The sequence below is a fragment of the Petaurus breviceps genome, unplaced genomic scaffold, assembly GCF_028583685.1.
Source record: "Petaurus breviceps papuanus isolate PSGF00001 unplaced genomic scaffold, PetGlider_PUasm1.0 38, whole genome shotgun sequence".
Lineage (NCBI taxonomy): Eukaryota > Metazoa > Chordata > Mammalia > Diprotodontia > Petauridae > Petaurus > Petaurus breviceps.
Genome location: NW_027186304.1, coordinates 30,314,279 through 30,329,292, shown reverse-complemented (window position 1 = coordinate 30,329,292; position 15,014 = coordinate 30,314,279). Strand labels below are relative to the sequence as shown.

Below are 15,014 nucleotides of genomic sequence, written 5' to 3'. Positions count from 1 at the left end.
TCGAGTTCTGATTAAGTCTTTTATATCCAGAGAACAAAATAACATTGACATTTTGTGAAAGAAAACATAAAGTCAAAGGGTCACGTGTATGAAAGCATAACACCCCTAAGGTGGTTATTATTGAATTAATTTGTTTTTAAATCCCTCTAGCTTTTTCTCCCCAATTAGAAAACAACGACACAATTCTTATAACAAAGAAGCACAATCAAGCAAAACAGACCCACACATTTAGGTGACCCTCTTCATTTTTTTTCTACCCAAATCAAAGATGGAATTGAGGGATTGGCACTGTCAACTCTTGTTAACAGGCATGAATTATATTTGCAGAATTTTGAAAGACCTTCCCACATACACTAGTCTGCTAACCCTTTCACCCTAGCTTTGCTGCTGTGATTGGAGTGGGCAGTGAGGGTTAAAGGAGTCAGAGGGGGAAGGGGAGATAGACTGAGGACTGATGTTTTGGCACCAGCATCTCTTTTGGAGGAAGGGATTTATTTTAAAAAAAATGGAAATGATCCCAAGCAAAAATTCCAGCTATTGAGGTCATTTGGACAAATACTATATTTTACCAGCACAAGTGGGTGTTGGTAAAGAGTCCAAGTGCATCCCAGGCACTACGTTTCTAAGTTATGTCTTCTAGTCTGGAGTTCTATGAATTTGCCTCACCAGCCTTGTGAGGTAATCAGTCAGTCAATCAATTAATCAGTCATCTTTGAACTGACGCCCACTCTGTCCCCTTGTTCCTTACCAGTGCTGCTCTGAATGGTCCTCACGGTGGTGGTTGTTCGGGGTGGTGATGAAGACCTCAAGGACACACATTCATCATCCTGGGAACAGCCCTTCTCAATAGCCCTCACGTAGCTATGGCTCCTCATGCGGAAACATCCTGGCATTGGCAGGTCCAAGGCTTCTACAGCCTGAGATTCCAGTTCACTGAACACAGACTCACACACAGACTCAAACTGACCATTGACTTCCATCTCGCTCACCTGCAGAAGAAGAGAGAATATTTTCTTTAGTTTAGGAGGCACAAGAGGGTGGAGACATCCATTTGAATTCTACTCCAATGCCACTTTGTGGTGTGGGACAGACCCTCAAGTCCATACCATCAGAAATCCAGCTCTAGCAGGTTCTACCATCTGGAAAGGTTGTGAGTGTGAGTCTAGTGTCCCAGGACAAGGCTAAGTGACATTCAGAGAAGCTGTTCAACCATGCAGTTGTCTACCAACTAATGAATTTTTTTGGTCACATCAGCCCATGAAGACTGTCAACTAAAGTTCAGAGGGAGTATTAATGTGGGGAGAGTACTAATGAAATTATAGATCCCTTAAAAACTGAACTGAAATGGAAGAATGTAAAAAGGAGAGAGGATGAAGGGAAAAGAAGAGGAAGAAGAGATTGAAGAAAGGATAGTAGAGAAAGGAGGTGAGGGAGAGATAGACACAAGGGATATTTAATGGGATTATTTATTCATTCATTCATTCATTCATTTATTTATTACATTTAAAGGGAGAGTTGATGCTATACCATGTGCTTTTGATAAATTCTAGGTACACAACACAACTGCAAGCATAGGAAATTTCATAGGGAGAATCATGAAAAACTAAATTACCCTTTAGGTAAATTAAAAGTTTTAAATAGAATATTCTCCTTGAAGTATCAGTGAGGATGAAAGGTGAGGAAAGTGGGGCATTGAAATGGGGCCCAGCAAGACATTTTCTGCACTTCACCACATTGTCTGACACCAGTTCAAAAAGATGGATTGAGCTTCATGTAGCATTTTCTTATCTACAGACACATACATTCAGGAAGGTGGAGGCATTTACATAGATCTTCAACTTGACTTTCTTGGTGACTAAGGATAGATGACAAGACCTGAATCTTTGAATTTATTATGCAAATTTGCTGTTTGTCCTTCATTCTCAAAGAGGACCAATGACACCAGGAGGGCAATGTTTTTACTTGCAATTGAATTGGATTTAAGTGAGGCAGAGTTATCCAAAGTCATCAGCCTCACTCTCTACTCCAGGATTATCTGAGTCCAGTGGCAAGACATAGATCAGGATGACTGCCTATGGCCCCAGATGTAGTGAGAGACCTTAGCCTTTTTAAGCTAAGGCCTTTCCTAGGTCTCAGTTTATCTGAGGCAACACCGGTTTAGAGGCTAGGTAAGAAATGAGGCAAAAGATGGTCTAGTTTTCGTAATCAAAAAAAAAAAAAAAATCAAACTGGGAGGGGAAGACCCAGTTGGGAGTTTCTGACCAGAACAGAAACAATTGGTATTAACACTCATTCTGAGCTATCAAAGCCCAAACAAATACCAGATGAGGCTTGGGCTGGGACCTATTACCTGAGTCAGAGTGATTTGGGTTTAAGGTATGGTCATGTAACTTCATTTGAATACTAATGGACTTTATCAAAACCTGGTTTTCCAGTGCTCTATTTCAAAAAATCATAAATGAAGCTGCATGGGACAAAAGAGTTAATTGTCCCAGTTTTTTTTTAAGTGATAGAAAAATAAATAGGGAAGAGAAAAAAAAAAAGTCCAAGGTCTCCCACTGCTTCTGGGGTCATCCTGATCTATGTCTTGCCACTGGACTCAGATGACCCTGTAGTACAGAGTGATACCACAGACTTTGCACAGCTCTGCCTCACTTAGATCCACTTTACGTGCAAATCAAGACATCACCTTCCTGACCATCATTGGTCCTCTTGAAGAAGGAAGGACAAACCACAATAAATAATGCAAACTTAGGAAAACCTCTTTGATTCTGAATATTTAGGTGACTCCACTTGAAAAGGGGAAATTAGCCCCACCCTAGACTAGCTCCTTAAGCAGAGGCTGGATGACCACTTGTTGGGCAAGTCATCATGGAGATTCCTTTGTGTATGGGTTGGGACTAGAATTGTTGCTGAAGTTCTTTCCAACTCTCAAATTCTAGGATTCTATGAAAAGCAGGGGTAACCATTTTCATACTTTAAAGGAAGGCACATAATTAGAAACCTCTTGATAGAAAGAGGCTGAACGCTCAGTGATCTTGTGGTCCCAGATATTGTTCTCTCCCTCCACCAAATATTTCAGAACCCTCAGATGCTGGTTCCTCGTGAAATCGCGCAGCACATATTTTGTCATCTCCAGGTGTGGGAGACATTTGATTTGGACAAGTCACCATTTTGGGAGAAGGGCTCACTTTGTGTTTGGGGGTTATAGGCATATGTTAGTAACTGCAATATTTTCTACTCCCTGGAATAAAATCTTTCTCTCTCCAGTTTCTTATAATGTGTTTTCTGTTCTTTCATTTGCTTCCTCCGGATTTCTTTCCTAGATTTTTCTTGGTTGGTTGTGCCCTCTGTAATTACAAAATCATAAAGTTTCTCAGTATGTGATTTCCTCTCACCCCCTTAAACTGAAGGCATGGGTATAACTACGATTCAAGTAGTTCATAATGACCTTGGAGCAGATGAAGGAAGGGCTCCTCTAAATGCCTCCCCCAGGATATATCCTCTAAAGTTCTGATGCTAAAAACTGTAGGAAGAAACATAATCAGCTTTTAATTGGGGAATGGTGGATGTTACACTTTTTTTTTTCACATATAGCATCTATTCTTTTCCCTTCACAAGCCATCATTTCTTGTTTTTGACAGATAAGAAAGCACCAGAAAATAAAGTACTAAACCAGGACCTAGTTTGGTTTGGACCATGGCCAGAGATGACTACCCAAATATTTAGTCCAAATAAATTTTCCTGTTTGGATGAAAGTTATAGTGTGTTAGTGAGTATATGTATGTGTTTTGGTCATTTGCTAAGCAGTGTATTTTCAGAAGCATTTCATTTTTATGAGGTATTGATGTAGAAAATACAGAATCCATTATTCTAGACCATTTTATTGACTTATAATTCCTTTGAGGAATTGGACACTGATATGCCAAAGAAAATGGAATAAAATGTAATTGAATACTATATTGCTATTGCTGATAGTAAATTTGTAATATTTTGAGGGTGAGTGTGGAGGATCTCTATCATCCCAGAAACCCAACTACTTATTAATGTGCCTACTAGGTGCCCAGCACAACTTCAGGCATAGGGACTTTCACAGGGGGCATTCATCCTCCCAGTGACTGATGGTGAGGTCACAACTAGGAAAGAAAACAATAAAATCATTTGTAAAGTCATTGTCTTGTTTGAAAACTGAATACGACTCTGAGAATCATTTACCATCAGGGGCTCATTTAGGATAAGCCCTTTTCCTGTATTTTATTTGTGGCATAAATAATTACGTGGTTGAATTGTGGAGCCTGTCAAGGCCCAACATCACATGGTGATACATCTTATACCCGAATCTCAACACCATCATTTCCTTGATGTCTCATTAACATGTCACCTGAGGGGAAAATACTGCTTATTGTAAGGTCAGGAACAAGATAATACCGTAGCAGTGGGTGGTGTGGGTGATGTGGCCAATGTGTCCTGGGGGAAAGTGCATGTTTTTCTTTATGGGGAAAAAAACCCCCAGTACTCTAAATACAGTAATATAGTCAGAGTTGAACCATATAAATGCATAAATGTTTTCTGAGCAAAATTTCCTGCAATTGCTGATGTATTTCGCAGGTATGCCAACTAGATTTAGAGGCTCTGCTTTGACAGCTTTAGATTGTGTTTGCCCATTATGTTATACTTACTAAAATATTTAAGTGACATTAATATTTTACTACACATAGAAAACAAAAGCAAAATACATTTATAAATTGCCCCCATATTACACTGAAAGTTGATCTAGCTTGGAAGGAGGTATTATCCATCAAGGTCATGATAGACAAGATAAAATATTTTAACTAAGGTTAATTGCTCGACATAAGGGCAGCCTTATTGAGTAAATAGAGAATGTTGTGGCATTTTAGCTCCTATGCAGGCACTTTGCCTACTGAGTCTTTCTTGGTTCTTTTCTCCACTGCTGTTCTTCGGTCCTCTCTGTTGTCCAGCTAGTTTTGCGTCATAATCCCTTGCTTGTGTACTCTCATCTCAGATGACAGGGGGACACAGTGAGGGAACTGCGGAGTTTCATTGAAACTAATTTGCTTTTAAAGGATCTCGCTTTTAGCGCTGAGTTGCTACCAGTCCATCACCTACTTCCCTCTTTCCTCTCTCCTCTCTCTCTCCCTCTTCCTTTCACTCTCTCTTCTCTCTTGTCTGCCTCCACCCTCCCTCATCTCTCTCCATTCTCCCCCCCCCTGCCCCCCATCTTCATCCCTTCCTCCTTGGTTTGCCCTCATTCTAATTCTGTATTGATCTTCAGTGGCTCTAATTTCTTACCTCATGAAAGAGAAAACTAAGACATCCTTACTATTGTTTCCCTAACTGTTGTTAGATTGATTCACTCACGGTATCCCAACACATTCTGCTCATTTTAAACTTGGTTTATGTTCTTCTCCTGCTTTGGAATTCCTTTCCCACTTCTTTTCACCAACCCAAATTCTATCTGTCCTTCAAAGCCCATTCTGAGTCACCCCCAACCCAACAATGTCCTCTCTTATTATTCTAGGCTACACTGATCTTTCTACTTTTTGAAGTCTGATGCATTTTATTTTTCCTATACTTTTGAGGGGTATGGTCTTATTTCTGTTGTGTCTTCTATTATCCCTTTAGTGGATTCCCATATATGACTTTTCTCTCTCCAGCTAGATTGTAAACATGTTGATGGCAAGGAATATGACAGATACTCCCTAGTGTATTTTTCTCACTTTCTAGCATTTTGTATGAGTACTGGGCCTATAGAAGGTATTTAATAATTCCTTATTGAATTGAACTCTAGTAGACTTTTAATTGTCTTTCTTAACATGTTCAGAAATTATTCTTTTGCAAAGAGATACTTGAAATAAGAAGGTGGCCAAGGAGAAATAAATGTTCTTTTTTTATTTTGTAAGAATTTGAAATATAATTTAAATTAATGGTATAAATTGAAATTCTAGGTCAGTAAGCAAAATTTTGGAGGTAGCTAGGTGCTCAGTAGGTAGAGCACTGGGCTCGGAGTCAGAAAGATCTGAATTCAGATGGAACCTCAGACACTTCCTAGTTGTGTGACCCTGGGCAAGTCACTTACTCTCTCCCTATTCTACTGGAAAAGGAAATGGCAAACCATACCAGTATCTTTGCCAAGAAAACCCCATGGACAGTATGGTCTATGGGTCAGGAAGAATCAGACATGCCTGAATGACTAAACAACAACAAAGTAAAATTTTGAGAAAGGGTACTGTTTTATCCTACTGCCCTGGGGTGACCTCTGCACAAACACTGTAGGGAGTTATCTGGGAAGAAGATGAATCCCTCCGCTCACCTGGCTGATTGTGCTCATGGCTCTCATGTAGCTCTCATTCCTAGAGCGGAATTTTGGTGAAGTGAGAAGTCCTGCAGGGTCCAGGCTGTCCAAGCTCCTGTTGATTGAAACTTCGCTCACCGCCCTCAGGTAACTGTGGCTCCGGATCTGGAGTTTTGGGGAGTGTTCATTGGAGATCCTGGAAAAGAACAATGGGAAAGGTATATTTGGTCATTCCTTCGAATGTATGGTGGTAACAAGGTCTGGTGAAGTGATTATTTAGGCAGAACAATGAATGGCGGCTGGGGTTACAGAGTTTCTGTCCTTTCACACTAGTGCCCCATAACCATTCAGAAAGAGTGCTACTCCTAGAGTGATCAGGACCGGTACATTTCAGAGCCCAGACAAGGATCTGCCAGGTGTATTGTGGGCAATCTCCATGCTTGCACTTTTCCATTTGGTGGAAGATAGCTCCACCTGGTTTCCCCAAGAATTCTGCCTCATGCCTGGCACCATGGAAATTAATCTGATGTTTTTTTCTCCCTCTGATTTCTATATGTTTATTTATTTCTTGTACCTATTTCTTCCTTTCTGTCATCCCTTATGGGGCTTCCAAGCACTGGAAGTAGTCAAGTGGGAATGCATTTTCCACTATCTCTGTTTCATTAAAAAAGTAGCTGAAATGGACAGATGGACAGAAATTCTGGCCTTAGCATCAGGAAGGCCTGTGTTCAAACTCTGCCTCTAACACATGCGATGTAACCAGAGGCAAAAAACTGAACCAAACTCAGTCCTCCTGGCAACTCTAAAATCATGTCACAGATAGCTTGCTGAAAAGCGTCAGTGAGCAGAGCCAATGAAATCATAGGTCTGGACTAAACCTCTTCACCCTTCAAAAAAAAAGGCAAAATGTTTCATTTATTTGGAAATAGAACTTAATAAATAAATTATATTTTATTTTTATTTTTCCCCAGTTACTTGTAAAGACAATTTTTAAACATTCATTTAAAATTTTTTCTAAGTTCCAAGTTTTCTCTCTTTCACCTCCCCCTACCCTCAAGACAGTAAACAATTTAAAATAGGTTATACATGTTCAATTTCCAAAACATATTACCATATTAGTCATGTTGTGAAAGAAGACATAGACCCAAAGGGAAAAAACCCCACAAAAATACAGAAAGTGAAAAATAGTATGCTTAGATCTGCATTTAAACTCCATCAGTTTTTCTCTGGAGGTGGATAGCATGCTTCATCATGAGTCCTGTAGAATTGTCTTGGATCATTACTTTGTTGAGAATAGCTAAGAAATTCACAGTTGATCATTGTATAGTATTGCTGCTACTGTGTCTAATGTTCTGCTTACTTCACTTTGCATCAGTTTATGTAAATCTAGGTTTTTCTGAAATCTGCCTGCTCATCAAGAAATAGAACTTGATGGACAAAATGTACACCACTAAACCTTTCTTAAAGTTCTTACCGACTGTACATAAATGCTACTCCCAAAACATCAGAAATAGCTGTATTTTGTTTATAAAAATCAAAACTGAAAAAAAATCCATTTATAGCATGACACCTCAAGAAGAAAATCAGATTCTGTGTTAAAGATATCAGCTAAGTCAGTCAAACCCTGGCTTTTGGCAGTAAACATATTGCTGATATTAATATTAATATCCAGAGGATGATTGTATAATCTCAGACTCAGAGCTGTATGGAATCTTAAAGGCCATTTAGTCCAACCTCTTCATTTTACAAAGGAGGAAACTGAAGACTGGCTAACTCAAAGTCTACAAAAGTAGAGATGGATTTGAATCTAGAACATTTGATTCCAGAGCTGATACTTTTTGACAGTTCCACGATAACACTGTGATAATATCAGTCTCACTTTAAAAATAATTGCAGTTGAACATAAGAATTGCCTTATTGCATTAGGGAATACTTAGTGAGGTGGGCATAATACTGATTTCTAATGATTCTATCTTTGGGAATTAAGGATACAATCCCAGTATTGTCAACTTCTATTGAATAACAGTGTTTTGACTACAACCATGTTATATTCCCAAAGGTTTTATTTAATCAATATATTATTTAATAAATATTCAGAGGTAACGCAAAATTGATAGCTTTTGAGAAGTTATTTAATATAAATGTATTCATTAGGAGGCCACCTCCCCAAAAATAGATGTAACAAAATAACATTCAAAGTAACCCTTGCCTACTCTTACTGGCACATCAGGAGGACTGGTTAGTACTGAAAAAATTCCTTAGAGGTTATTCAAATAGCCACCAAATAAGAGGAGCTGTATCTCATGCCACACAAATACTTTTCATTCATGACATATCTTGCTGTGACCCAGACTTTGTTATTGTGTGAGTGGCCATACTGATATCCTTTCCCCCACTCCTACAAAGCCAAACTAAACTCAACCACAGTCAAATAAATTTACAGACCTGCTTTTAGTTTTATATTAAGCAAGAACTCAGTTTTGGAAAAACAGTCATCTGACTAGCAGTGGTACTGTGTAGAATGCTGTTTCACCCATAGATTTGAAATTTAGGTGATTAAAGTTTCTTCAGCTGTTCTGTTATCTGACCCAGAGCTCTGAGAGTGCCATTGTAAGTAATGAGGCTATTCTGTGTGAGCACGGGGCCAGCAATGACCATGGCCATCATTTCACAAATGGCATGTATTAAAGTTGCAGAAATGAAAGTCACAGCACTTTAGAGAATGAGCAGAGACCTTCTGATAGATGCTGCCATGAAGTGTTGTTACAGCTGTCTTTTGCTGTAGCTTACCTGTTAGGCAACAAAACTTAACCCCAGCATTTCCAACATAGAAGGAATTTGAGGAGGCTTGAGTACCTCTCCTTTAGAGCATCATTCCTTTGAAAAAGAGGTTCACTTTTAAAAAGTGAACAATGTACCTAATATTTAAAAAAAATTCCTTTGTTTTGCCCATTTCCCTCACTATTTTCTTTTTTTTATTATGGAAAAATGCTTTCATCTCTTTAAAAGCTCAGGAAGTAAAAAGTTAAAACATATTTTCTATTACTTCTGGGATCATGCTGGCATGAATTCTCTGTCCCTCTGTGTGTGTATGTGTGTGTGTGTGTATCTTACATGACCTCATGTCTTTTCACATTGCCTCCTTTGGTTTTCATTTTGGAACCGAAAGACCATTAGGACATCCAGAAGACTATTGGAATGTTGTGAACTTTCCCATGAGCCTTCCTTTCTTTTTACCAGATTTTGAAAGACATAAAATTTACCTTGGGTAATATGGGGAGGCAGTAGAGGACTTTGACCTTAGCCACAATCCTTTTATAAAAATTCTCTTTGTCCCTCTGTCTCTCTCTTTTCTCTCCCACAAGCAGCCATGATTTAAATTGAATAGGAATATGTGAATTTTGATATAGTAAAGAGTTTGGATAATGTGTGTGTGGGGGGAGAAAAACATTTCTTTTCTTTTTCTTTCTTTTTTAATAGTTATTATTGTTAAAAAATAGCAGGACCAAGATTTTTCTATTCTCTTATTCTTGTGAGAGTAGATAGTTCTCTTTTCCCAGTTACCTAGTGTGTAATTTATTCATAGCTTGATTCTCTAGTCTTCCAAAAGCAAAATTTTCACTGAAGTGAGTGGCTTTTGTTCTTCTTTAGGAATTAAATGAAGCCCCTTGCTCTATCAGAATAAAGCTTCCCAGTGACTGGCAGAACAAAGCTGGGAAGACTGTTCTGTGGTAGCCATTGCCACAGTGACACAACTTGGGGTTGGGACATGATTATCTGTAACAATTGCACTTCCATAGTGAGGAAAAGCATTTCTGAAAGATTACAACTAATTTAGCAGCATGACCCACCTGTTATTTATTCTAGTTGCATCCTTTACCTGTTTGTGTTTTTGATTTTTAGCTGGAGACTCAATTTTATGAAGATTTTGAATTCATTTTTCCAAATAATAAGTTCCCTGGGGGCAGAGGACTCTATCTTTAATTATATTCAATTAACAATATTTATTGAGCAGTCACTATGTGCTAAGGAACAGTATAATGGATTCTGGGAGTAAATAGACACACATAAAACGGTTGTTCCCCTCAAAGAGCTTATGTCCTCCAGGGGAATGGGCCATGCAGAGTGGTAGTGAGAATGAAAACTGAGGGGGGAGGGTGGGGGTTAATAACTGGAGACATAAATGAAAGCTTTATGGAGGAGGAAGCACTTGAGTTGGATCTTGAAGGAAGACAAGGATTCTGAAAGGCAAAAAGAGGGAGTGACTTTTAGCAATGGAGAGCAGTCGATTCAACAAATTTACAAATTTGGAAGGTGGAGCATTGAGTTTGGGGAACAAATAGACATTTCACTTTTGAATCTCTAGTGCCCAATATAGTATTTTACACCTGGTAGGTGATTGATAAATGTTTATTGAATTTTCTTTATTCAGGAATCATAAATGGTACAGTGGCAAGAACACTGGTCCTGGAGCTAGAGAATCAGTGTTCAAATCCTGATTCTGTCAATTACTACCTACGTGACCCTGGACAAATCACTTAATCTCATTGGGCTTCAGTTTCCTTAACTGTCAAATGAAGGGGGATAAGACTAGATAGACTTTTAGGAAAGCTCTTCCTTTAAACCTGATACTACGAATATGGCAAAAAGCTCCCTATGATGTATGGTATATAGTGCCAGGTGCTATGGGTGCTAAAAGATGAATAAGATATCGTTCCTGCTTTTTTAGGGCTTACAATCTAGGGATTTTAAAGTGTGGACAAAACAAATCAGGCCAAGAGTAAGAAACTTTATGTGAAAAATGGCTTCTATAATAATAATATTAATAATTCTACTTTGTATTTATATAACATTTAATTTTTCAGAGTTTACATAAACGTGACTATTTCATGCTCACAAAAATTATGTAAGATAGATAGGGCAGGTATGATTTTCATTGGACAAATTTAGAAAATTCAGGCCTAGAAATGTTAAATGACTTTCTTGAAGTTCAATTCATTTCAATTGAACAAATATTTGTAGACACAAACTATAATTGCAAGATGTTATGATGGATCCTGGACATATAAAGACAAAAACCAGTCCCTACCCTTTAACATAAAGAAGTCATACAGAAGATACAGAGCTATAACTTGTATGGGGTGACCAGAGCTTTGATTCAGGGAACTGAAATTTAGAGAGTGCAAAACTGTTAAATAATGACTTAAAAAGACAATTCAGTTTTAACGTTGTTTACATTTAAATGTTGACAGCATATGCACTCCTATAGCTGTTAAAAACACCTGAGTTTAACACCTAGTAAGCAAGAATGAATTACAATAGGAAGCTACCAGATGTTACACATTATTAATAAGTCATCTGTGAGCCACTATAATAAGTAATTCCTCTTCCTGCTCAGTTAAATGTGTCTTAATTACTTGTATTATTTTCACATCATTAATTACAAAGTTGATTTGTGAGTGATTTCTTGCTGCTGGTTCTGGAAACCAAAAGAGCTGGTTAGACTTTGGCCAGAATTAGAACCCAGTTCTCCTACCCTGTAGTCCTATGTCTTTGCTTTGCACATAACATTTTACCGTGTGCTACATCAGCCTCATCAGAGCTTAATGCATTTAAAACTGATAAGAGTGAATTCATTTGACCACCACCTCTCTAATAATACCAATCATTTTCAATCAACAGCTATTTACTGAGTGTCTGATATGCTCAAAATACCAGGCTGGTACTAGTAATGACTGATTTTGGAAATCTTAAGGGTTTTGTCTATTCTGAAGATTTAAAAAACAAAGCGAGGAAAAAATAATACATGATATGAATATATCAGTGGCATAAAATAGCATGTTTAGGCAGGGTAGGGTAATCTAGCAGACAGAAAGACACAAAAACTTAGTTTCAGGTTCTACTACAGATATGTTCCAGGTTGCCCTCTGAGACTGCAAGATGCAGAGAAGGTACATTGTTAGAGGAAACTGTTCAACCACCAGGACTTCTCTCTATGCCAATGAAATAATTGGTTCAGTGACTAGTTCTATCTATTGCCAAAAACAAAATATAAACAAAGTGAAACAAAACACCCATCATCTAGCATCGCCTTGAACATTTCCAGTGACAGAGAAATCGCTAACTCACAAGGCAATGAATTTTATTCTGGCCAGCTCTAATTGTTACCAAGTTCCACTTTTGTGCAGATTGACATTTATGTAAAAGTTAAGCATATTTCTCCTTATATACAGAGCATCCTGGCACTTTGGGTAGACCTGGTTTCTTTGGGTATCTGTAATGAGAATGGGAATTTGAAAATCTTCCCTGTCCCTTAATAGACCTAGGGGGGAGTTTGAAGACCTTCCCTGATTTGAAAGTAAACTCGGCCCCCTGATAGGCTGAATGTGATCACATGGAGTCTGTGATGGAGGGACTTTGCTGAAGGGTGCAGCAGAGCCCACAGGAAGCTTCCCTGCTGTGAAGATACACTCTATCCCCTAATAGGCTGAGTGTAGTCACATGGAGCCTGTGGTGGGAAGAGTTTGCTGAGGAGAAGCCGAGCCCACAGGAAGCTGATGGTCAGAGCCAGCCAGATGGTGGGGGAGAGAGGACACTCAGGCAAGGAGTCAGATAGGCTTGTGAGTAGATACTGATCTTGTGTTGATTTGTGGGAAGGCTTAAGGATGGCATGGCTCCCAGCATTATTATGGCTTCTGAATATCTTTGGTATTATGATGGAATTGGCTTACTGGTTTTGGGATTCGGTTTTCTGGTGTCTAAATAAATGCTTCAGTTCTATCCTCTATCTGGAGAGTTTGGTATATTTTGCAATCACATCATGCGATACTTGTAGTTCCGGTCTTTATTGTGATCGTGGGAGCTGTAAATATTGCATTGGCACTACAGTATCTCAACCTGTACTACTGATAGATCACTAGACGAGGTGAAATTGGCTTCTCTTTGTGGGTTTGTAAAGGAAATCAAATGTTTTATGCCACATAAATTTGATTGGCAGAGCTTTCTTTTTCTATTTTTAAGAATATATTTTATGGACATAATGTCTTTATATTAGCCCTTTCTGGATTAAACCCCCTTTTAGACAAATAAAAGTAATTAAATGAAAACATCTGCTACAGAAATCTTAACTGACAATGTATATAATATTTTGTTCCCATAGTCCCTGCCTCTTTCTATTGGCTTTCTTTAACTTTTGGCAGAAGGAGTTAGTGCTATCATGGAAAGTCACACAGTACAATTCTTAACAAGCCTGAAAGGAGACACTTTTGTGCTAAGATCCTGAGCATCAAGCATCAGAGGTGTGGGTGAGTGTAAAAGTCTATCTGACAATGCTGGTAGATCACCAGACAGGATTGACAATGGATCTTACAGACTTCTAGAATAAAAGACTTGGAACAGCCCATTGAGATCTAGTCCTACTTTGTTTCTGCTTCCTCCTTCCAGCTCTCGGGCTTTTGTTTTCAGAATGCCATCCCAGTGAAACTGTGAATATGAAAGTGCCTCGAAAGCTGGAACACGCTATAAAAATGTAATGACATCATTATTATAGAAGCACATGTATGTGTTTTTACTAAGTGGTGCTAGCCATAGCCTTCCCTTTAATTGCTTGCATTGCTTGGTCTCCACTCCATTTTAAAGAGCCCAGGGACAAATATGTTTTGCTTTTGATCATAGTTATCTTTGAAAGCAAGTACTCTATTAATTATGTGGGTTTCTTCTGAACACCTGTGAGCTCTTGAATTTATTTGGGTCACAACATATGATAATTATACAGAGGAAAAGACCAAGCCAAGGGAGTCCCAAACAATAGCTGGAGTCTATTTCACCTTTTCCTCCCTATCCCTAAAGGAGGTGGACTCTAGAGTAAAAATCTGCATGGTGTCCACAGAGCTCTCATCTATGGATTTGGGTACTTCTAGAATGAGGATACAGATGGACAAATGAGTATTTGTAACATGCATTCATGCAGAATAGAGAAATAGAAGTGACCATGCCTACTTGTGTTACCACCGCTGTGCACTGGCATCAAGCTAGACACATCTAGCATGTGTCTCTAGTATCAGGACAGGCAGGTATTATCCGTCTTTCTGATATGGACACAATTGTATCTGTTCTTTCTGGTTAATATGTGTTCCTTTCAGGATGCTAAACTGATTCATAGAATTTCAGAGTTGGAAGGAAATTTAGAGTTTATATAATTCAGGTTTTCACATAATTTTAGTGTCCCCTTTACATTATCACTCATGGATGGTCAACCAGACTCTGCTGTTCCAGTCCCAGTAATGAGCGGCTTGCTACCTAACATGGCAGCCCATTTTGCTTTTGAACAGCTACTAACATTAGAACATTTTTCCTTATATTTGTTAAAATAATATTCCCTTTAACTTCCACCTGTTGACCCTAATTCTAGACTCTAGAATCTAGAGCTAAACAAGATAAGTTAAATCTATCCTTCACATGTTGCTGTTGTTCATCCACCCAGTCATGTCAAACTCTTTTTGACCCCATGGATTATAGCATGGCAGGCTCTTGTATCATTCACCATCTCTTGAAGTCTGCCCAAACTCATATTCATTGCTTTCATGACACTATCTATCCATCTCATCCTCTGCCATCCCCTTCAATCTTTCTCAACATCAGGGTCTTTTCCAATGAGTTCAGTGTTTTCATTATGTGGCTAAAATTTTTAACCTCCTAGTGA

General features: G+C 38.5%; 1 protein-coding gene across 8 annotated transcripts in view; it reads right to left on the bottom strand.

Moving 5' to 3' along the window:
• DLGAP1 (DLG associated protein 1) overlaps positions 1-15,014 on the bottom strand; it is a 1,177,715-nt gene that overhangs the window by 253,892 nt on the left and 908,809 nt on the right. For all 8 annotated transcript variants that reach the window (XM_069099693.1, XM_069099694.1, XM_069099695.1 and 5 more), the window contains 2 exons: positions 6,332-6,509; positions 749-989 (listed from right to left, as the gene is read on the bottom strand). In XM_069099693.1, the coding sequence (XP_068955794.1) occupies positions 749-989; positions 6,332-6,509 (419 nt within the window). The remainder of the gene's footprint in view (positions 1-748; positions 990-6,331; positions 6,510-15,014) is intronic.